The 24,576-nt window shown below is 40.7% G+C and overlaps 1 protein-coding gene across 4 annotated transcripts in view; it reads left to right on the forward strand.

Moving 5' to 3' along the window:
* The first annotated feature begins 252 nt into the window (after nt 1–252).
* hhip (hedgehog interacting protein) overlaps nt 253–24,576 on the forward strand; it is a 56,198-nt gene continuing 31,874 nt past the window's right edge. The window contains exons 1-4 of one of the 4 annotated variants that reach the window (XM_061770913.1): nt 253–848; nt 9,694–9,886; nt 16,557–16,701; nt 18,160–18,361. In XM_061770913.1, the coding sequence (XP_061626897.1) occupies nt 540–848; nt 9,694–9,886; nt 16,557–16,701; nt 18,160–18,361 (849 nt within the window). In that variant the 5' untranslated portion in view covers nt 253–539. Of the gene's footprint in view, nt 849–1,026; nt 1,128–1,183; nt 1,324–1,401; nt 1,514–9,693; nt 9,887–16,556; nt 16,702–18,159; nt 18,362–24,576 lie in introns of those variants that run through there. The other 3 variants (XM_061770916.1, XM_061770915.1, XM_061770914.1) reach the window with 3 other exon arrangements.

Below are 24,576 nucleotides of genomic sequence, written 5' to 3' on the forward strand. Positions count from 1 at the left end.
TCACGGCGCTCTTCTCGCGCGCTGGTTAAAAAGAAGGAGGAAAGCGCACGGGCAAAACATGTGAGCCCTCACGAGGACTTGCAGAAAAGAAGAAGGAACTTTTACTGTCTTTTTACCTGGGTTTTTTTTTTTTTTTTTTTTTTTTTTTTTTTTTTTTTTTTGGCTCAATGCATCTGCACAAAGAGGGATTATCATTATTATTATTGTCAACCGCAAGGGACGCCCGGGCTCTGCTTTTGTGGATAAATTGTCACCTTTTTTTTTTTTTTTTTTTGCCGTTTTCTGGGAAACCACGTGTATTTATTGTTTTACTAGGAGACAGACACCTGCAGCATGCTTGTACTAAATGTAAATGTAATGAACTCACACATATATAGAGTTTTAATATAACAGATTGCTTTATTATTTTTGTGCATCCGCCTGTTTTGGAAATATTGTGGATTTATTTGTTTGGATTTTTCAGATATTTTTTGGGGTTTGTTTTGTTTTTAATTATTTGTGCATTTACAAAAAAAAAAAAGAATAATAATCATAAAACAATGAAGCACTTGCAATTCGTGCTGGTGCTGGCCATCGCTGTCAACGTTTGGGAGTGCGGCGACGCCAAATTCGGACCCGAGCGCGGTGGCGAACTGAGCGCCAGGCGGCGACGCTGCTACGACGGCAGCCTGCCCAAGCGCCTCAAGAAGCGGGAGAGGAAAGTCCTCTTGGACGGCGGCGGCTCCACGACCACCACGACCGCCTCCGCCAGCGGCGGAGGCGAAGTGTGTCACCGGCTCTACCCCCGAGTGTCTTGCTGTCCCACCAGAAGAGCGGCGTACCAGATCGCGCACCGCAGGGATGCCCGGGTGAGGCTTACAATAGCGACACTGGGGGCTTTTTACGACCGTCGTTACGCTGTTTTATTTTGCTTTTTAGAGGTTGGTGCTTCGCTTTACAGACGTAATCTCAGGTTGTACCGTAAAGCGACTCTTTCGTGTAGGGGGGGTGAGAGGTTTTAAAAATGTTTTATTTACGTCATTTTGGCACCGTTTTACGTTACGTGCCGCTCGGTGCGTCGGCTAGGTCGTTGCCATTGGTGACGGCCCACCTCCCGGTGTGGCCACTCGGGGGCTTACCGGCGAAAGGTAAGCAAAACGCGACGGGGGCTACGAAGTAAACGACGTCTGTTTAAAACCCTGTCCGCACATTGTCTGTTATTTTGTCAGCTTTGCGAAGTTTTCCCAGGCTGTCTGTAACCACTGTGTCGTTCTTGAATGCCTCCCGCCACTAATTTTCCACATAAAAGATAAGGAAGGCGACCTGGTGACTCAATACATGCGCGTAATAACTTCATCAATAATTAATATTTCTGCCTGTTTAATAACTTAGCACGCATGTTACCTTTTCTATTACGTTTTTACTGAGGTTTTACAGACCATTGTGTGAAGCGAAATGAGCTACAAATGCTCGTTAAATATGTCGTTCTTGAATGCCCCACCATCGTCACCTCGCTGCAATTTTGACGGTTAAGGTAGGAACGTGACCTGGCTGCTAGCTAAACAACGTCTTAGCCGTTATTTTGTCCGTTTAGTGGCGTTTTGCAGACTGTTTTGAGACGTGAAATGAGTTTGGTGATCCAAAAACATAAGCTCTAATAAAAAATGTGACGTTCTTAAATGCCCCCCCCCCCCCCCCACACACACATACATTCTGTTCACGTACAGTAAAAACGGTGAGGCACGCGACCAATAGTTTTTACTTAATTACTTAATTTAAGTGTAACAACTTTGGTTGTGACTTAGCTGTTGTTTTGTGGGCCAAACGGCGTTTTCCAGGCTATACTATGAAGCGAAACAAGTGAGATGAGTAAAAAAAAAAAAACATGTCAGAAACATCTTTATTTGCCCAAAAAACACAAGGAATTGGTCTCCGGTAAGTGGAGCCGCTCTAGTACGACAACAGACAGTCAATTGACAGAGAACACTTTGGAGACATAAAGACATTGACAACAACAAAAAAACATGTGCGGCTAATGTGCCTTTCTTGAACGGCCCCACCACTACTTTCACGTAAACGTTCTGGAACGTGACCTGGCTCATTTCAACTAGTTTAACAACCCTTGCTGTATCTTATGTGTTATCTTGTTTAATTAACTTGTCCAGAGTATTCTGTGAAACAAAATAACTTGGCATCAAAAGCAATAACAAATGTGTCGTTCTTGAATGCCCCCCACCGCCATAACCATTTTCACGTAAAAGGTAAGTTTCAATAAACGTTTTTTTTTTCTGTCTGAGCAGTATCATATCAATTATATTACATGTTTTTCAAAGTGTTGCCATACTATTCTACCAAGCGAAATAATGAGTCAGTATAACATGCCCCCCACCGTCCTCGGGTTATGGTTAGCTTACCTAAAAGGTAAGAACATAACCTGGCTTCTAGCTAAACAACTTCATTTTTGTCAGTTGAACACCATTGACTGCATCTTGTTGTTTTACATTTTTAGTGGAAAAACTTCAAGACTATTAAGTGAAGCAAAGTTACTTTGGCGAGGCCAAAAGAGCTATAACATGTTTGGGAAATGTATCATTCTTGAATGCCCCCTCACCCTCCTTGCCTGACTACTATTTTCATGTAAAACCATTCCTGGAATCATTCAGGGGGCTGCTGGGTGGGGAGCCATATTATTGCATCATTTAATTTCCTCAAGTCATGCAAATAAGCAAGGAGGGAGTTGAGGGTGGGGGGGGGGGGGGGGGTGTTGGGTTTGAATAAAGTCGACTTCTCCTCCCAGCTACACTGCCCACACACGGAGTCCATTCTGATTATGGCCAAAGAATAACAAGGCCATTGTGTTTGTTGGTTTCGCTAATGGGAGAAGCTGGAGAACATCACCCCCGCCCCTCTCCTTCCAGTCATCAACCCCGTCCAAGTGTTAATGCCTTTGGGAGTGTTCCCCTCCTCTTTTGCCAACCCAGATACACCTATTCCCCCGAGGACAAGTGTTTTGTTGGAGCTTAGTGTTGCCTACATCGCTTTTGCCACTGAATGACAAGTGCTCTTTTCAGATGTCTGGCGATTGGTTTCCATATCCTAAAATTGCTGTAAAGGGGATTATATTTGTTTTTTATAAAAAAAAAAAAAAAAAAAAAAAAAGGTCAAATGCTGAACTGTAGACTGTAAAACCGTTATTAATTGTACAGACAATGGTTAGGTCAACAGTTCTGTTACAAATACTCTTAAGGAGGGGTAAAAACTGTCAGAAGTATAAAATGACGTCAGTTGCATTAGAAGCTAACTTAGCTGTCACTCTTTACTCAAGTTCCCCAACATATGGACTCAAACGCATTGCATCAGTCACAGAAATCCCAGTCCTCATCACCAGCTTTGCTTGAGAATCTTATAAGCTACCCAGTCAGTGGCCAGCTAGCTAGAATCAAGCAAGAAAAGTCTGTCTCTGACTGAGAGTTTTATCAGTTTCACAGTTAATGGGCGGGTATTAAGCACGAGAAACTAATGTCGTGGTCTGTATCTTGACTCAGTGCTCAAATGTGGACTGAAATGCGTGAAATCATTTACCAAAATCAAAGTCCTTGTCACCAGCTCCCGATGAGACTATTACAAGCTAAGCAGTCGGCAGTTAACAACTGAGAATCAAGCGTGAAAAGCTAATGTAGCAGTGTACATCTTTCTTCAATGCTAAAATAGTTGGACACAAATACCCGCATTAGTCGCAGAATATCCAAATTCAATTCTTACCAGCTCCGACTCAGAGGGTTGTAAGCTAACCAGTAAGTTACTAGCAAGAGGCAAGTGTGAGAAGCTAATTGAGCAGTCTCCATCTTTACTTGATACTAAAACATTTGGACTCAATTGGATGACCAAGGCCTTTCACTGTCATGACACCGGTAACAGAAATCAAAGTACTCAGTGCCACCACCAGATGAGAATCTTGTCAGCTAACCAATTGGCAGCTGGATAGCTAAAATCAAGCACGAGGACCTAATGTAGCAGTCTACGTCTTTACCTGCTGCTCAAGCAGATGGACTCAATTGAGAGACAACGATCACAAGAGATCGATACCGGGTCCGACAGCGAGTCTTTCCAGCTAACCACTGGACAGGTACCCTGCTAGAGGTAAACACAACAAGCTAACGTAGCAGTCTATGTCGTTACTTAATGCTCCAACAGATAGACTCAAATGCATGGCAATAGTCACTTCTGCATCCACATGAATTCTGTAATGCTGGCTGTAAGGAGGTATAGTGAGGTGTGCATGATATGCTGACATCATGCATTGTAACTGTTCAGTGTCAAAAAGGTTAATTTTTAAGGCATATTTTCCAAAAATGTTGGTCCAGTGTCCCCCTTTTTCCGATTTTTAGGCATTCAACCTACATAAACGCTAGGCTATCATTGACTTTTTGTTTTTACACTTCTGCTCGACCACTGCCAGAAAAAAAGAGGACACAAACACAAAGCCTTGCTTGTTCCGCTTATTGGACGGCGAAATTTTGGAGTCCGTCCCGGCAACATATGGACGCGGGGCACGGCTGAGAGCACACGAATGCTACTCACCAAGGAACCTTTGCCAGCTCACGCCACTCGGAGTCACTAGGCAATTTAGAGCAGGAGGGCAGGCATGCCCACCACACTGCAGGGCGTCTGGAGGAACACGTGTGGGGCTTGAGCTTTCCTTTTTAGGCAATGGAGACAAATGTTCTGATTTAAAAATGTTTTTTTCTGTTTATTGACTGCACAGGCAATGTTTACTTTCTTAATGGCCATACAAGCTTAAAATAAGCACTGGGGAAAAAAAAAAAAAACAATGTACTAACCTTGATTACAAGTGACGGCTCAAAATGTTGCAACTTTTCACAAAACAGTTTGTAAGAGCTGACAACTTCACTTCTTGGACTTCCGCTACTTTTCTAACGTAAGCGTAGTTAACGTCAATAAGTGGTGGCGCTTAAATGTAAAAACAATTCCGAAAAAAACAGTCTCATCCTTGATAACAACTGATGACACGTAAAGCCGCTTTTCACTCGGCGGCTAAAGTAGTCAACTCCACTGCCTGGACTTGACTGATGCTATTGTACAGTACACAACGTTAACTTTGATTGATGATTAAGTTATGATGTGTACATTGACACTGGACATTGCATATGCTTCTTCTTCTTCTCTTATGCTGATCCTTTTGCGGCATGGATGGAGCAAAAAAGCCCCCAAAAAGTGAAATGCTAGCTGAAATGAACTGGCAGTGTGCGCTGATTGTAAAATTTGCTGACATCTTGTGAAACTTACGCTTGCGTTTTGTTACACACAGTTCTTGTGCGACATATTTTGTGTAATGTAAAATGTAAAAAAAAAACCAATACGATAGTCTTCATTTACTCTACGTTTAAAAATAGCCAACAACTGACAATGTGTACTGTCCCCATAATTTATAATTTTCTAGTTTTCTTCTTTGAACAAATGGGGAAAAACTTAAGAAAAAGCAAAGTGCACAATAAACTTTGCTAGATGAAATGAGTTGAGTCGCGCATATCTAGCGAGACATCGTACTTGCGAGATTTGCCAATATGTGTGATGTCATCGAGTTATTGTGCGACTTTTGAGGCATACTCGTTACAAATTGTACGACTTTTTAAGTGTTTGAGCCTTGAGTTCCATTTTTTGTCATGTGAAATTGTATGGGTATGGACTGTACATAAGCATCATCAGATCAAACGGAGGTTCTGCTACCTTTCAGATTATACAACCTTTTAGGCATTCAAACTTTGAGGTTCCGTTGTATCGTGTTGGACTGTCCAAAATTTTCCGTATACGTTAGCATAATCAGCTTGGCGCTTGTGGTTCTTGCTACCTTTTTCGGGTAAACACAGCCTCCAAACAGAGTGTCTTTCCCCCTCAGTGGCAGTTTGTTCCGCAATCAGGGAAAAGGCGTCCTTATGCTGTCCTTGGGTCCTCGCAGCTAATTGACTTGGACGGACTGCTAATTTGTTGATACCAGAGAGAGGGAACGATGTGCCTGTCTATCTCTACATTTGTGTTGACACATGGACCTCACACAGAGTAAAGTACTGCCAGCCTGCCTCTGCTTGCCCAAGCGGCAACTGCTCTTGACCCAAACCAGATTACATTGTGTTTTATTGCAGCTAATTTGCTACATAAATAATCCTGCTCTTTGCTTTTTGGATTAACTCTCGGGCTACTAACGATCCCCCGAAGTCGAGCTCTTATTTTTTTGCTTCCTTCATTTCACGTGTCCCGTGGCTGGGAGTTGTCAAAAAAAAAAAAAAAAGAAGACTTTTGCCAACCAAAAGGGATAATTTGGTGCTCCAGACAGGCTAATTTACTGTCTAACTTTATGTGGGGAAAATGGGGTAAGGCTACCAGTGACAATTAGTGGAGTGAGGCTGATTATTATTTTTTTTTTCTTTTTTTTGGTAGCACAACCCGACGATGTTGGCATTGGACCTAGGAAAAAATAAACAATGCAGTTGCTGCTTGGTGCAGTTGCAGTTTATTACTGTATCATCGTGTTGTACCTTAACGGTCTTTCTGCTTTGGTTGATTTGTGCCCACTTAAACTGGTTTGTGCAGTTTTTATTGACGCAGCAGTCAAAATTGAAGTTAAACCACCCATTTTATGCATTACTTGCTGTTTTTATTGATGGCGTGGTCACAAAATTTACGCTTAACCACCCATTTTATTCACTACACGTACTAAAGAAAGAGTACCAAGCGTGTAAATAGAGTGAAGCATTTAGTTTTAAATTTTTTTTTAATTTTGCAGAGAGTAGCCTACCAGGTGTGTATTAATGGAAAGGTCTGCACGACATCATTTTGAGCATTGGCCATATTGCAATTGCTGCTATATAGTTTATAATAGTTGGAAGCGATGTCTGAATGTGTTGTACCTTGATTGTCTGTCTGGGCTGGCTTATTGTTGGTCATTTAAACTGTCTTGTGCAGTTTTTATTGATGGCGTGGTCTCCAAATCTGAATTAAATCAATCATTTTACTCGTCACACCGTTTTCTGCAAAGACTACTGGGTATCTATTTGGGGTGAAGCATATAGTTTTAAGTTTGAAGTAGATGTCATATCCAGTGATTACTTGGTGGTATACTTGCTATGACCACTATTGCACTTGGTGCTGTATTATAGTTAATAATAGTTGGAAGTGATGTCTGAATGCGTTTTATCTTGACTGTCTGTCTGGCGCGGCTTATTGTTGGTCATTTAAAATTAAACCACCCATTTTACTCACGACCTGTACTATATTCTGCAAAGTGTACCAGACATGTATTTGAGGTGAAGTCTTTAGTCTTAAGTTTGAAGTACACACCCTGCGATTCATTGGGACGTGGTGTTAATTCGGTCATAGGTCACTATTGTGCTTGGTGTGCTATCTTATAGTTTATAATAAAGGGCTTGAGATTGCGACCTTTTTTTTGTAGTCACGTTTGTGGAAGTGCATATGTTTTAATGCTCCCTCTAACACAGGCACTGTATTGGACATTGTGGTTTAAAGTCACCCTCTTTTTCCCACTTGGCTAGTTTTCACATTGTGCGTACACAGACTGCTTTGGACTGGCACATGGTTCCATTCAGACTACATTTCAGGGTTTACGTCGGTAAACGTTCCACGCATGTGCATTGGTCCACGCACCGCCTTCTGACCATCTCTTAATCTGAGACCATGGTACTCATTTGGAAAAGGGTGACGTGCCCTCTCCAGGCCGGGAATTAGATCTTGCCCAAAGGGGATGAGTGGAGGGTCTTGTTCAGGAGTGAGGGAAGAATGGAGCGGGAGATCGACAGGCAGACCGGTGCAGTGATGCGGTCCCTCTATCGATCTGTCTAGATGAAGCAGGAGCTGAGCCGACAACTGTTCATCAGCATGCATGGTCGTGCTTTACCCCCCAAAAAAGGGTGTGACCGACTGAGAAAGTCAGTGCCACCAATGAAAAAGTTAGTGTAGAGCCCGTGATAGTCGTAAGTTATGGCTGAATGTGTTGTTTCTTAACTGTCTGTCTGGCTGATTTTTGTCCATTTAAACTGTTTTAATTGACGCCTCAACATTTCTCAAAATCTCTGTCTCATTTGGGGATGCAAGAATTGCCTCCCAGAATTACTGTTCAGGCATCCACCCTCATAGAGCTTCCACAAGCCACAGCTTAAAATGGTACCTTCTGCAGAAGGCGGAAGGCACAGTTCTTCTTTTTATATATACCATGTCGGGGAAATGGCTCGTTAGAAGCTCATTTTGACACCTTCGGGCATCTTAAAGGGCCCTACCATCTCACTCCATATTATTGCAGCCCAAAACGTCACTCTACAGCCTCGTTACTGACTTTGCAGCCGTATCGGGACATGCTGACCGTCCACCGACCATCCAGAACTCCATCCATCTAGACAATCCAGTAGCGCGGCATTCATCAGTGAATAATGTGCGCCACAGAAGCGTTCCCTAACACGCCTTAACAGTACAATGATTTTCTTGATATCCAGTGTTTTCTGTCCTTTGGCAAGGCATTGAAATATTCTGTGCTTGTCATCAGCAGAAAGAGTCATTTACCTTACCATGCATAAAAACTGTGACTATATATTGCAGAACAACCTCGTTAAGGAATTTCTTTTTAATTAGGCTCACCTGGGAAACTGCTTTACCAGTCACAGTTCTTTCGTTAGGGTTTTGTTTTAATTGCATTGTTCTAAACTCATTATACACCTGTACATATTTAATCAGAATCATCTTTATTTGCCAAGTATGTGGAAAACACACAAGGATTTTGTCTCCGGTAGTTGGAGCCGCTCTAGTACGACAACAGACAGTCAATTGACAGTGCATACTTTTGAGACATCAAGACATAAAAAGACAATCACTGAGCAATAAGAGGTTACCAGTAATGGGGTAATGCCGATACATTTTTATTTTTATTTTTGACAATTGTGAAAATGATGCCGAGTCCTCTAACAATTTAGAGTAGTTTGAAATGACTACTAGAACAATACAGTAGTCTGGTGCAGTGACCATTGTGCACATGGCTCAGAGGCTTCAAGAAATTATGCAGTTTAAAATGACTAGTAATGCGATAATCTGGAACAATGTCAATTGTGCAAATGGTGCAGATACTTCTCAAGCACATGAGTGGCCAGTAATAACTGCATTATTTTAACAGCTACTCCATATAGAACATAGTGCCTCACAGAAACTTTCCCACACATAATTGTACTTAATCGTGGGCTTATTTGCATTTTTCACCATGCATTTGCTTTAATACGCCTTTAAAGGAACAAACTCGTTTTTTTGTGAACATGAATTAACAGTGTGATGTTTTTCTTGAAATGTCGAAGATCTGTCTTCCCCCCGCGTTATGCATAACAACTGTAACTTGCATAATTATGTGGAACAACCTAATTTCCCTTTAATCAGGCTCATGTGGGGAAAGTAATTATCAAACCTGTCTTTGACCAATTAAATAGAATGGACAGGTGAAACAACATATGCAAAAACCTCTCAGATGAACAAAACGTTTATTTAACCTAAATCCTATGTGTATAATCATTTTGAACAGGCAAACAGCAAACAGGCCAAGTAGTTCACTCCATTTTTTTCAAACCTAACACGATTAATCAACACTAAAAAATAATCAGGCGTAGATCCTTGTTGAATGTGTGTATGTGTGTGTGGTCTCCCCAGATCTTCACCACCAACAACACGGAATGCGGCCGTCTGCTGGAGGAGATCAAGTGTGCGCGCTGCTCCCCCAACGCGCAGGTGTTATTCCACGCGTCAGACCCAGGCAGGATGCCACACAGGGAGCCCGACCTGCCCCAGCTCTGCCAGGACTTCTGCCGCGAGTTCTACTACACCTGCCGGGGACACGTACCGGGTAAATATTCCCGACAGAACGTCTCCAAATCACAAGGCTTTGTTTGGTTACCTTGTAAGATTCACTCGCGGTCAGTCAGATGTTACGCGTGTATTTATTTATCCATTGCCTTACCTCATCTGACCTCTCCTTCATTTGTTGCCGACCACCCCTCGTTTGTTTGCTAGCTTGTCCTCCCTTTTTTTCTTTTCAACTCATCCTCTCACTCCCTTGTATCTTTTTTTTTGCAAGCTTATTTTAATTAGCATAACAAACACGGACATGTTTTCCTGACCTTGATTGTCGCAACCACACACACGCACAGATTTGTGTTACCTTCTGACATATGCGTGGAAAATAATCTGGTGCAAAAACAAGCCAGCCCAAGCAAGCAGCCAGTTATGGACTAAGAAACAACAGCAGGATTTTTGTAGAAGAAATTCTTAAAATAAAGATGTGGAAAATGATCTTTTCTTAGTATTTTCTGATAATAGTAATTAAATATCAAAATCTTGTTTTTTTGTAACATTTTCAAGAATTAAGTTACATTTTTCTAAATGTTTCAAAAAAATTTTATGTAATTTTTCCCTCAAGGAAATTTTGTCAAATCCAGCCCAAACGAGCAAGCAAAGCAGTCAACAAGAGAAGCAAAGAATTTTGTAATAAATTTTTTTTTTTTTTTTTTTAATTAAATAAAGATGTGTTAAAATGGAACAATACCATAGTGAGGATAAGCAGTATAGAAAATGAATGGATGGATTGATATATATAATTAATATGTATAAAGAATATTTTTTTATTTTTTTATTATTTTCTTTTAATTTTTCATCATTATTCCCACCATAGTCAATCGAGGAAATTTAGTTTCTTCCATTCCCTGTTAATGTTTTGTACCATTTTTGAAAAATGTTCAGTATTTTTCACCTTTTTGAAATCGTCTGTGACTTATTACACATTTTTGGAAATGTTTAGTTTTTTTTGTAATTTTTTTTTCCCCGCCCCAGAGTCAGATCCAGGAAATTTTGTCAAATCCAGGTGGGCCAAGCAATCACAGCATATTTCTATAATAAAAAATGTAAAAATCTTAAAATAATCATGTGGAAAAAATAAACTTTCCTTAATATGTCCTGATATTGAAAATTAATAGAATGTTTAAAAATGATTTTTTTCAATTGTCATTTTTTTGTAGATTTTTTTTGTAAGTCATTTCTCCCCCAAGTTGATCAAGGAAAAATTCCCAACTGTATTTGCTATTGATTATCATATCAAAAATATATATATATAGCTGTGGATATATTGATTCTTATAACGGGGACAATTCAGTTTTTTTTTTTTATATATATTGTCTTGAAGCATAATTACGGCAGAATGGAGTGTACTACTTGGCTGCAACTACTAGAGGCACTGTTGATTCACTCTCATCTAGTTTGTGGTCTAAAGGAGAATAACAGGATCTCAGCTATGCTATCACATTTTTAATTTTTTTCACACAAAAAATAATACAAAAATAAAAAAGATCAAGCTTTCCTGAGTATTTTCGGACATCGAAAATGAACGGAATATTTAAAATTAAAAGAAACCGAATTTCATTTCATTTTGTCATGCATTCTTGTATTTCTTTAAAATACATTTTCAACATTGTTTTTAAATTTTTTTATTTTATTTATGTATTTTTTTTATCCCATAAGTAAATTTACTCTCATGTCCATCTGAAGTCGCTGTATATTATCTAGATTATACCGATTGTAATGATCAAATAATCCAATATGAATCCAAAAGCGTAACTGTTTTAAATGGAAGAAAAGACTCTTTGCGTTATGGCTGGGCAATCCCCAACAAGAACAGAAAATCTTAATCTTAATTCCTTCACAGAGTCCGAAACATGACCCACAGCTCAGTTTTATCCACTGGAAAGTTAAAAAAACAACAAAAAACATTAACCCCTGACACCAGTTTCACCGATCCACACGACATTTAGTCAACACGTCTGTCATAATAGAACACACAAAAAAGTCTCAAGGACCGATGCCTGAAATTGAACAGGAGGTATGTCATTTTGGTTTGAAGCCACTTCCAATGGATGGTGGAATCCATTCAACACCACTGCTACCATCCTTCGTTGAGCCACAGCAGAATTCCGTTTGAAAGGATGCAAGATCATAGTAGTGCATTCCAAAACATGATCAAATACCCTGCCTGCATATGCAACACAACAGAATATCAAACATTGCAACATAACTCGTCCTTGTCTGCGCTGGCGGGCACATACTGCGACATTAGCTCACAGCGCGTAGAGGAGGTGCGGTTGGTTGGCAGTTACTGCCCAGGAGCTGACACAACATGTGGGCTCGGGGAGTCAAAGCAAAAAAAAAAAAAAAAAAAAAACTGAAAGGACGAGCCCCCCCTCCCCTTTTACTTACCACCCCCCTTTTCTCCCGCCCTGTGTTGTGCTCCTTCTCCACGGGCCCCCGCCGCCACAGATCAGCATATGTGGTGACGAATGACACATTTATTTTTCTACAAAGCCAGTGTGTATGTAAAACTGCTGAAGTGCATCAAGATGTCAAGTACTTGCGCCGGGCCACCCAGGTTGCCTTTGGAAGATAACCAGATGGAAGCTTCAGCGCCGGGGAGCCGCAAATATGGACACAGCTCTCTCTCTCTGTCTCTCTCTCTCTGTCTCTCTCTCTCTCTCTCTCTCTCTCTCTCTCTCTCTCTCTCTCTCTCTCTGTGTGTCTCTCTCTGTGTCTCTCTCGCTCGCTAGCTGCCTCTTGCCAGCATGTTCGCTCACTCTTTTGCTGTATTCAACTTTGCCTTCTTTTCAAATTTAAAATGGACAAGAAGATTTTTCAAGTCACACGCTTATGGAACAGCGCACATTGACTTTAGCACATTAGTAATGGATGGTCGTAGCAGGTGTCCTTGTTTTTGACACGGTATTTCGTCGCAGTCCGATAAACATCTCCCAATTTGGCAAAAGTTTGATTTTTATACGAAAAAAGCATTTCGGCTCTTTGGGTCAATGGTTAGCATGTCTACCTCACAGTTCTGAGGTTCAGCGTTTGAGGCTCAGCTTTTTAAATGTTTTCATTTATTTTTTTATTTTGTTCATTTATTCATTTTTATTTACTTATTTACTTTTTAAATTTTTTTAATTTACTCTGGCTTCCTCCCAAATTCCCAAAATTTGTGTTTGGAATTGTGTTTGGTTCACTGAAGACTGTAAATCAGGTGTCACCAATGTTTTTGAAACTGAGAGCTACATCTTGGGTACTGATTAATGCGAAGGGCTACCAGTGAGATACAAACTTCTGAGAGAACAAATTTGCTCAAATTACCTTTAATTGTATGTTATTATTAATAATTAATGATATTCATTTAGTGAAAACTACAGTATTTATCATAATAATCAATGAGTTAAACAAGTTGGGACATATGTAAATATTCATTTGCAAGACTTTATTTCTATATCTGCAAGTATTTACTTTTTCAAATGGTCATTTCTACAGCACTCCTAGGAAATCACAGTCTCCCATCGCTGGATAGCTCTTTTTAGGACATGCCCGCAGCTTCTTTATGAGGCCTTTGGGGGGGGGTACCTGGTGCCCACTCCACCTCACCCGTTACCCTAACTGCCAAAATGGAGATGCTTTTTATTGGACAGTGACCATATGTACCACCAAAGTGAAACTGCCTCCGCACAGAGTCTGCATATTTCTTCAGAACTGTAACAGTAAAAAAGTCGCTGGTATTGTGGCTCTCAAATCCTAGAGCCACGTTTTAAGGCAGGCGACCTGGAGTCTAAAACCTTTTTCAAACAGATATCCCGCAAAATTGCCCCATAAAAGCTATAACTGAAAGATCTCTCAGGGACAAAATCCAGAAAACAGACCACTAAAGCCATTTCATACAGAGATTCTGCAACTGGCGATGTGCTGTTTGTTCTCTTGTGCCTTGTGCACAGAACCCAATGAACAAGAACTAATGCCACTACGGTGTGTGCTTTCACACACAGGTACAGCATCCTGCGGTCGGATAATTTGAGGCGTGACGTATAGAATTCAAAATGACCAGGCGAGAGAACACTTGAGTTTTTCAGACTTTTTTGCCTTTTTTCATGTCTCCTTTCTGTATGAATGGCACTAATGAATAACGGGTGAAAACGTCAACTGCAATTTTTGCGCCTTCAGAGGTAGTATCAAACTTTTGTTGTTTTTGCCACAGACTGGTTTCACGTAAGACATTTCGACAGAAAGGCACTGAAACAAATATAAACAAATGATTAAAAATGCAACTTGCCATTATGCTAATTATAGTTTCAATTAGTAGGAGTCCTGTGCATGTTTCTCTTGAAACAAACCAGGAGGTTGCATCTTGTGTTCCATAGCTTAGCATATTATAAGTCGGACATCTTAGCAAGACTTCAAAACTTAAGCATTTCTCTGTTTCAGTGTTTCTGTTTCACTTGTGCTTTTATTATATTTGAGGATGAACATTTTCCTATAATATTTCTAAACGCTTGAAGAATCCAAATGGCCACATATTATACTGACGTCAGTTAAGACTATGTCGGACATTTCGCTGCTCCTAGAGTCTGGCAATGTCAGCAGACGGACAAGTCGAAGATCGTCTGTAAATTGGCCGACTGGAAAACAAGGTGTCAAAAACACGATTAGCGATTAGTCAACTTCAAGCTTTAAACGTTGATGCGGAGTAGTAGCGTTGACTGTTCGGTTCAGCCCCTTGTATTTGGTAGCTGCACTTATGAAACCCTCCATTAGGTCTCACTCCCACATTCCCACCACCACCACCACCATTCCCTCTTACCCTTGCTCTCCCTTCCCCAACCCGAGCTCCCACACCAGTGTGTTTAAGATAACTGCGGACACAAGCGGGTGGGTGGTAAGTCGGCGTGCTTGGGTTCCTGTGCTACTTTGATCTCTGTTGTGTTTAGATGTTCAAGGGGGATATCCTATCACCTCCACTATTTGCTGCGGTCAGCCCTTGCAGTGTGGCAGATGAAAGGAGGGGGTTGGGGTGGGACCCTATTTGTGTTTTTATCACGGGTGGGTTTGCTTTCCTCCCCCCCCCCCCCCCCCCCCACCTCTGTCTGTCTGTCCTCTGGCTTTGACCAAAGGAAACAGTATTGGTAAGACTGTTTTTAGGTCAAAAGGGGGGGGGGCTCCGGAGGTAGGACACTCTGGGAATAATGTTGTGCCGGAGCTGTTTTTGTATGTGTGTGGCTAAAATATCACTTTTACTCTTAGGGCGGTCAAAAAGAAATAAGGATTCATACTGTACATGCATAAATACTTGGGGTGTGCCAAAAATCACGGTTCGCTACATACCTTGGTTTTAAGGTCACGTTTGGGTTAACATTTGGTACAGTAAGGGAACCAAATGCAAAATAAATAGATTGTGTGTGAACAGCAACACATTTAATGACATTAAAGCAAACCTTTAAGGCAACACCTACCAGTATTTTCTTCAATAAATTAAAGATTCTCAAATAAACAAAATTTATACAGAAGTGGACTTTACATTAATATATTTTCATTATTAATTGTATTTTTTTATTTAATAATAAAGAAGTACTAATTATTTAAATTGAATAAAATAAATAAATAAATTTAAATATCAGCCTCAAATAAATATAAAATGTATTTAAAAATAAATGAAAAACAATGCAATGAATAAAGTTTTCATTTCAATATTTTTGGAATGAATGAAATTATTTAATTACATCTGTCCTCTGTACTACCGATATTTACCATTTGCTTGCATTTTGCCCTTTTCACATTTATCTCCTTACAATTCCACTCCTGAGAATTTTGCATTATTCCTCACATTATCTTTAGTTATTGTTGTTTTTATGTTATGTAAAGCAACTTTGAGTACTGTGAAAAGCGCTATGTAAATACAATGTAGTATTAGTCGTATTAAATTACATACACGAAAAAATATTGAGAAAATATTGCCTCTCTCTTCCATGTCTGTGAGGAGTCGTTTTACTTCATGTTAGCTTTATTCCCCACCGGATAAATTCTCTTTCTAGTCGAGCAGCATCATTGAAAGGCCAGTGTTTGACTTCCTCTTTGGTTGGTCATAAAAGACAAGTACACATTGACAGTGCACCTCTCGAATCGACCTCCCACACTGATACATGATAGTTTTGTTTCTAAAGAGAATATTAATATCCTAAACCCACTCTGTTCTGTTTATTATATACCGAAGGCCAAACATTTCCCTGAGTTCCTGAGGCTTTCCAATCTCCAAATGCGTCGTTTCTCGCTCACCCACCAGGAGACGCCGCATTGCAATCATATCAGACTGACAGTTGGTGTACATCGTCAATAAATGTTTTTCACAAAGTCGAGTATTTATTATTCGATATGCACAAACACGCCCCCTAAGCCAAAATCATGTCAGTGTAAATTATAGTCTCTCTCCTCCTTGCAGTTTTAGCCTGAAAAAACCTGTCCACATTTGGTTTGGCCCGCTGTCTTTTGCTCGTTGTGGTTCGGTTTGACCCAACACACACATCATATCTTTTTTCCCTTCTTGTCCATCACTCGTCTCCTCTTTCTTCTCCAATGACCGACAATCTCATACGCCGTTATATTTTCTGCTCTGGCTCGTTTCTAAAATGTACCTGCCCATATGTTATTTATTTTTATTGTTTGTTGCGCAGAATTGTTCCAGGCTGACGTGGATGAGTTCTGTCAATACTACGGCAGACGAGATGGTGGCCTGTGCTTTCCAGATTTTCAACGAAAGCAAGCACAGGGCCAAGATTCCAACTACTTGGGAGACGAGAAGATGGAAGATATCAGCAGGTTTGTGGTCACGTTTTAGTTAGCGTGTTGTTTTTTTCTTTTTCTGGATCAGATTCAGGCATTAAATCTTGATTGTGTAGTAGCAACAAGTGGAGTCGTGTGCTGAAGTTTGTTCAGGGGGGGCTTTCGCTTACACAATGCAAACGTCCCCTCTCTGAGACGAGGCCTTTTATCGCCACTTCCTACTGGCCAAAAGACCAGACTGTATCTGCCACCCGACTAGGCTACATTTGCCCCATTTTTCAAATCCAAGGACAGTTCAAGTGACTAACACTGAGCGGAAACATGCACACATGGAGTCAATGTGATGAGTTGATTGTCAGCCTTGACCTGGATGTGTGACTCAGAGGTGTTGGTCTAGAATGTTTAGATATTTTTCATTTAAATCTGTCTCTACAGCCCTGCAAAATATCTATAATATGCAATCTGTGGAGTATACCTGCTTCCGATTGGGGCTCATTTCTGCGAATACCCTAGCAGGAGTTTGTCAAAGTACTAACCCAAAATGGCTGCTTCATACCAAAATGGCTGACTTCCTGTTTAATCTCAGCCAGGGGTCCTTGTGGATTTTTTGCATCCTGTTCTTATAGACACTGACAGAACTCAGGGGCGAATTTAACTATGTAGGCCCCCTTGGAGAATAGAATAGAAAGCCTTTATTGTCATTAGTGCAGATACAACCAAATTGGGTCGAACCTCCAAGTTTGTGTTTTTGAAAATGAAAAAAAAAAAAAATCTAAAAACTATAGTAAGACCAGCATAAACTATGCAAAGCAAATAGCAGTAAGGCACAGTGAAATAATGTTAGATGTAGACGTAACAGCAGAGTCAGGAATATTTTGAATGTAAAAACAAATAAAAATAAATAGTAGCAATATGAAATACAGTGGGGCAAAAAAGTATTTAGTCAGCCAACAAATGTGCAGGTTCTCCCCACTTAAAAAGATGTTTAACCAAATATAATTAATTAACTAAATATTACATAATAATTACAAATTATTATTTATTTTAAAATTTATATACCCTAGTAACCCCTCACCCGCTACCAGATGCCCATTGTTCTCTGCAGCAGAGTAACAAATGCATCTATTAAAGCTAGTATATTTATCAAACATGTTTCCTACTTGAAATTGTGTATTTGTAAAAAAATATGACAAATTAAATATAAAATCTAATATACAGGTGCTAAGAAATATTTAGAAAAAGTGTGTTTTAATAATTTTGAGTGTGTCTTTAAATGGTGTGAGAGGGGTAACAGTTTAAAAAAAGTTTTAAAATCTCGGGTGGATCTGGAACGTATTCCCCACAATAAACAGGGGTTCACTGTATAATATAATTTCATATCAAACATCCACTTATAACCATTGCTTTAGATTTTCCCACGCCCCTTTTTTTTCACCTTCCAACTGGATGATTCACACCTCTCTCTGACTTTCTTGTATCTCCGCCATTGCCCAGGAAACACAAACACAACTGCTACTGTGCCCAGGAGGTGTTGAGTGGTCTGCGGCAGCCGGTGGCCGTGGTGCACTGCGGCGACGGATCCCAACGCCTCTTTGTACTGGAGCGGGGGGGATTTGTCCGGATACTCACCCACGACCTGCAGCTGCTCAAGGAGCCCTTTCTGGACATCCACAAGCTGGTGCAGAGCGGCCTAAAGGTAAGGAGGACCCGCAAGGAACCTTGAGGAACATCTCGGCAGTGCCTGCTCGCTATTAGCGTTCCAATTATATTGTTATGCCAAACAAGAGACCATTCATCAAACGTGATGGCAGCCAATCATGGCGCTATTTTCTGCTGATTAACTGTACATACAGCTCGCATTGTGCTGCGGCGCTCGCTCTCACAAGATGGCTTAATGGCCCGCCTAATCTATCCCACATTGTTCCTCTAAGGAGTCACGCTGAATTACAGTTGAAAGCCCCCCAAAAGTGGTATAATTTGGCAGTTCGGGCAACATGTTCTGGAAAAATAGACCTTAAAAGTCAAACAAAAAGTGATTTTTCTCTGGATGGTTTTTTTCTTTCCTTGATGTGTGATGGTAAGCAAAGAACCGGAAATACAGTGGTACTGTACCTTGACTTTCGAGTTACCTTTTTTTCCGTGAACAAGCTTGCAAATCAATTTACTCAGTCACATAAATTTTCCCCATTAAAATGCAATGAAATGCCATTAATCCGTTCCAACAAAATCACAACTTTTTATCCTTTTTGATAAAGAAAAATAACATTGGATTGTATAAAACAAAACAATAAAAGGTTTATTAAGTGTAGTTACTGTATGTATTATAGTATTAGTGTGTTGGGTGTGTGCCTTTAAGGGGCGTGGCCGAGTGAGTGACATCAGGAGCTGGAGTCAGGTTGCTTGAGTTCTGGCCAACAGCAAATCCTTGCGATTGTTCTCATGTTGTATTTGTTCGTTTGACTGTTTGTCCCGTTCAATAAAAGCCTAAAAGTGCATTGGCGACTTACAATACTTTAATTGCTCTCGCTCTCTTTCTATTTATTTTATTTTAATTTTTTCCACTCAAGCGGCAACACACCCTGAAGCTCACTCGTAACTCAGATTTTGGCCTAAGAGCATAATTGCCTTTACAGGTGTCATTTTTGACAGTTTTACGAAAACAACACAACAAACAAAAAGACTCCAGTTGCCTCGATTCAGTCTTTGCGGATTACCATGACCTGGATGACTGAGAATCTATACTGACATGAAGAAGAAAAAAAACACGTTTCGCATGAACATTGTTATTTTTATTGATATTGTGACAGTAAGTTAAAAATGGCTTAGACAAGTATGCTTTTAGGCAAACGAGATGTGTAAGAGAAGAGTGGGAATGGAATGCAAGAATAGGTAGTGTTAAATTTCACACTTGTTCCACACTGTTGTGTCCCAAACGACTCTTTTTGCTCTGATTGAATTTTTGTGTGGAAGAGGTTAGTGGCAAATTAAGATGAATAATGTGTCTTTGCTTATCTATTTGTGCTAGCGACGTACAGCATACATTGCCTGTACAGTTACACGGTGACAGTTTAACCTTGGAACAAATTATTTTGGAAGAATTGGTTTAAAAATATGGACAAACCGGAAGTTTAGACTCGCATCCCAGAGATGTTCAACCTTTAAGTTTCAGCTGTGCAGGCAAGGAGTGATCGGAAGTGTCTTGAATTCTTCAGATTGCATGAGGAGATGGCATTGCCGGGATATTTTGGGGAGGAGGAGGAAGGGGTCCACACGCTCCCGGACAGGAAGTTTGTCCCCTCATGCATGCCTCCATTCACAGTTTGTTTATCGGGAGTCAAAGCAAGCAGAGTATTTGAATATATAAGTGGCCTCTTGCGGGACACTCGGCATGCTCCCTCTTATCGTTGGCATCATCGCTGGATGTGGATGAAGCCATCGTTATGATGATTCGATCCCGCGAGTCTTGTTCTGTGATCCCTCCTCCCCGCGGCCCCTTTCCAGCCACACAGAGTGGACAAGGTGTTTACCGGCAGCATCAACAGGATGGAGCTGCCTTCAATACAGAGGCCCCCCCCTAGAGAGGGACCAAATAACTGGTTTATCATCAGTCTCATGGCCATGCTTTGATTGTAATGTCCTGTGTTTCCTTCTCCTACCCCCCCCCCCCCATACACACACACGCACACTCCAGTCCTTCTATGGACGCCCACCCTCCTCGTCCTCTCCATGTGCCAATTAAGCTGCAGCGAAACAATGGCGTGCTGCTTTGGTGTGGGCTCGATGCTGCGCTGTGGGTGTTCTGCCTGTAATTCGATCTCTGTACGCTTGTCCCCGCCGCAAATGTGCACCATCCTCAGTCATCCTCACCGCGGTCTCTCTGCAACTGCTTGATATTTTCCTCCCTCACCTCTAATGTGATTGGACAAGACTCAGCTTGAATGTATTTACTTGCAGCTGCAGCTTTTTTTAAGGGGGAGAGACATGTCACTGCCAATTTTGAGGCTCATTTTTGTATGAAAACTTCTTCCCTTGGCATGACGAATACTCTCTTTAATGACTAATTATGAGGGAAATAAACCTCAAACCAGCAGCAAAGAAGACCTCGTACCCCCATTTTCTTTGACGACATGCTCTGTCCGCATTAGGTGGCGTAGGGAAAAATGCTCAGCAATTCATCGGTCTTGGAAACTTGTTTCCGATCGGTGCTCATTTGGGCAAATTTCCTAGTGGGAGTTCGTCAAAGTACAAGCCCCGAATTCGCCTAAAATGGCTGCTTCAAACCAAATTGGCTCACGTTTTGTTCAGTTTTGTTTTTTGTTGAGACTGTTTCATGCCTCCTGTTATGACATATCAACTGAATTTCATGTTGACCTGTGAAACTACCGTCAGGGGCAATTTTTATTTATTTATGCACTACTGGGCGAGTTTTAGTGGTCAGTTCAAGACCCCTAAAATACAAAAGCTTCACACTGCCCGATTCCCAAATGTAATGTAAAAACTACCAGTATTACTCTATCTTTTGATCAAAAGTGACAAGCCTATGGTACTTAGCCACGATACTAATTTAGCATCGTCTATGGTCTACATCTTCTTCACTCTGTGCTCCTTTTTGTCAAACAATGGAAACAGATGGTCTCGAATGTCACAGGTAATCCAAATAAAGGTAAATAAACTTAGTGGCTATTCTATCAACCAAACCAGAATAGGACATTTAAAAAAAACAGGATGTAGAAAACTTAAAAAATAAAAAGAACCACATCAATGTTAGGCCAACTTGGTATGGCTTGCTGAAATTAGTTTTAGTGACGTGCCCTGATGACTTATCGCGTTAAGACGGTCCAATCTCAAAAATTTCTGTGACATTTATCGTATATTCTCGCGGTACCACTGTAGCTTTTTCTAAAAGATTCTGTGCGACCTTAGAAAAGACAAGCTGCGTAACTATTCTAAAATGTTCCCAATGAAGACATCTGTGCGCCACAACAGCAAGCCGACAGACCACTGACACGTATCAGCCCTTGAAAACGGCAGCAGTGAAATATCACATCATAGTTTGAATAAATAAGTTCCAGCGCGTCATCCTCTTTATCTCGGCTATCTTGGATGCAGACAAACTTGGAATAAATGACATTCTGATACGTACAAGGCTGGCCAAAAGGATTGATTTTCTCTTATTTTTATGGAGCAGATAAAGACATTCCACATGCTTTTAATTCCTTAAGGCTGGATTTACACTGCAGGTCAAAGACTCCACTTCCAATATAGGGCCTATTATTAAATGTATTGTGTATGTATATGTGACCTAAATTCCAATATCACTGCTTTTGCATTTACTAAACAACTGAAACAAGTATATCTTCTTCGTGTATATACATTATGATTGCTATTTTCAGATGACGACAGGGTAGATCTAATCTGTATGTTTACGGCACAGTCACGTTGGCAGATATTTTGATTTCTAAGAGGCCTGATTCTGATCTTAAGGGATCCGATTCCCTGTATTTTGTTTTCGTCTTTACGCTGCCATTATCCGTGTCCAAATTGTGTCACAAAACACCATAATTGTGTTGCCCAAGGGACCATTTAAACCTGTTGTCACTAAATGCATATATAAACTGTGGGGGGGGGATTCCCACACATTTACATAACAACGGTGTTTCGCACCGAAGAATGGCATGTTTTAGAGAGACTGGACATGTGTACATATGCTGTCCAAGGAAAATGCCTTCCCCGAAAAAATCATAAATATCCCAAGTACAGTACTTGGAAATGGATTACAAAGACGAGGTAATTGAAGAGCAGCAGTGTCACCGTTCCCACCAGTGAAAATGGAGAATGTGCATTCAGCCTAGGCATGCATAAATATGTAAACAACAATGGCAAAACACAGGGCAGTTGTAGAATTCGCATTTCGAATGTGGTGTATAATGTTGCTTATTACGTCAAATTCTAAACGCACTTTCACAGCAAGAGATAGACAGATGGATATTTCAGAGGGAAGGACAAGCAGTCGGTGCACAATACATATCGTGACATCGCCAATTACTGGGCATTAAACAATATTTTGTTGTTTTTGAAGGTCAATGTGAACTGCCTATCATTGCGTCAACGTAGTCATCTGTATGTTCACGATTTTACAGGGCCTTTGTCGTGTAGAGTAAAAGCAGCCAAAGTGACAGTTTAAACCGGTTTTGACTGAATATGAATATAAAGTGTTTTCCTTTTGACTTTTGTGTGAAATATGTCTAAATGTGTACATACAGTATGCATGCTATAGAAAACCAATTGATGTTAGTTTTTTTTATCAAAATGTAAGCACGGCCTTCAAAAATGGGTCTCTTTGAGGACGTTTTTGAAGAACAGCATTGCAATTCCCACCCGTCAAAACTGGGGACATGAGTGTCTTGTCTAGGCATGAGTAATTTACTATACCGCTACCGAGTTGCGTCAACTTCTAAACTCGGATCTACTCTCGTCTTAGAAGACCGTTTTGTATGCTCGGAGAAGCAGTTGATGTAGTATTTACAAAGTAACATCGCCAACTACTGGCTTGGCATGCACATAACGTTTTTGGAGGTCCATGCGAACGGGCATCGATCTGTACATTCCAATTTTTACCAGACCTTTGTCATGTATTTGTACCCAAAACTAGGACGGGGTTACCATTGCTTGTATCTTGAGATGTTATTATACAACCCTTCCTCATCCCTGCTTTTACAGATTTTTTGCAATGCCAAAGCCAGATACCCCAGTTAACACAAGTGGAGGGAAGAAAGGAATGCAGCAGCAGGTGTTTATGACAAATGAAAAGATAATACCTTAAAAGATTCATTCGGACCCCCCCTGCCTGACTGGAAGTCTGCTGACAGATGCTGTGATTAGGACTCCCATAGAGGGATGGCTATTGTACAATGAAGCAATCCAAGGAGTTATTACCAAGGGAGGAAAAAGATCATTCGGTTGCAACACTGTTTATTAAGGGTGTCACCCCCTTGGCCTCGGATCACGGCGTCTTTGGAATTGCAGTTACCTTTGGTTTATTTTAGGGCTGTGGGTCGCTGCATCTCCAGATCCAATATATAGACATCTCCATAAAACATCCTGAAATTTGTGCCCCCCCATTTTTATTTGACTTGAGCGAGCTCGTCAGACTGTCATGCATCTCAACAACTTTCACAACATCAATGGAACCCCCAAGGTTCTTGGTGTGGGTCTCTGTTCTTGTTCCTCGGCACTTGTAGTACATTCCAGTGCGCCATGTCATCCATTTTGGTTCCACAACTGGCGCATGTCACTGTCTGCATACACCTTACGCCATCCAAACACGACTTCGAGTGGTGCAGTAAATCACTACGTGATGTACAAACTTTGGTCCAGTTTTGTTGAGCTGGAGCTTATCCCAGCTGACATTGGATGGCGACCAGTCCAGGGTGTACCCTGCCTCTCGCCCAATCGCAGACCTCTGTATAATAAATGGAATATAAAACAAAAACTTAACATTTAGGGAAATAGGCGAACCAACTTTATGCGTCACACTTTTCCACTTTCTTAACTGTCAGTCAAGTGGAAAAATAGGTTAACTGCAGTGTAATAAAAGTAAAGTAAAAACAAAATAAAAAAATACTCATTTAAAGACGCGTTGCGGGACCTGGAGATGTGAGTTGACTTCATGCAACGTTCTTAACTGTCGTACAAGTGTATAAGTACTGTTAACAATTTAACAGTATAATAAAGCTAAAATAAAACTACTCATCCTTTGGTAATGTGTGGTATTGAGGTAATGTAGATGGAGAGGCGATTCGACTTCATGCATTGTGCTTTTTCTTAAAGGATGAAGATAAGCGGTACAGAAAATGGATGGATGGAATGATTTTTGTGTAAAATATGTATCATCCACCATCCAGAAGCACT

The sequence above is a fragment of the Phyllopteryx taeniolatus genome, chromosome 4, assembly GCF_024500385.1.
Source record: "Phyllopteryx taeniolatus isolate TA_2022b chromosome 4, UOR_Ptae_1.2, whole genome shotgun sequence".
NCBI classification, from domain to species: Eukaryota; Metazoa; Chordata; class Actinopteri; order Syngnathiformes; family Syngnathidae; genus Phyllopteryx; species Phyllopteryx taeniolatus.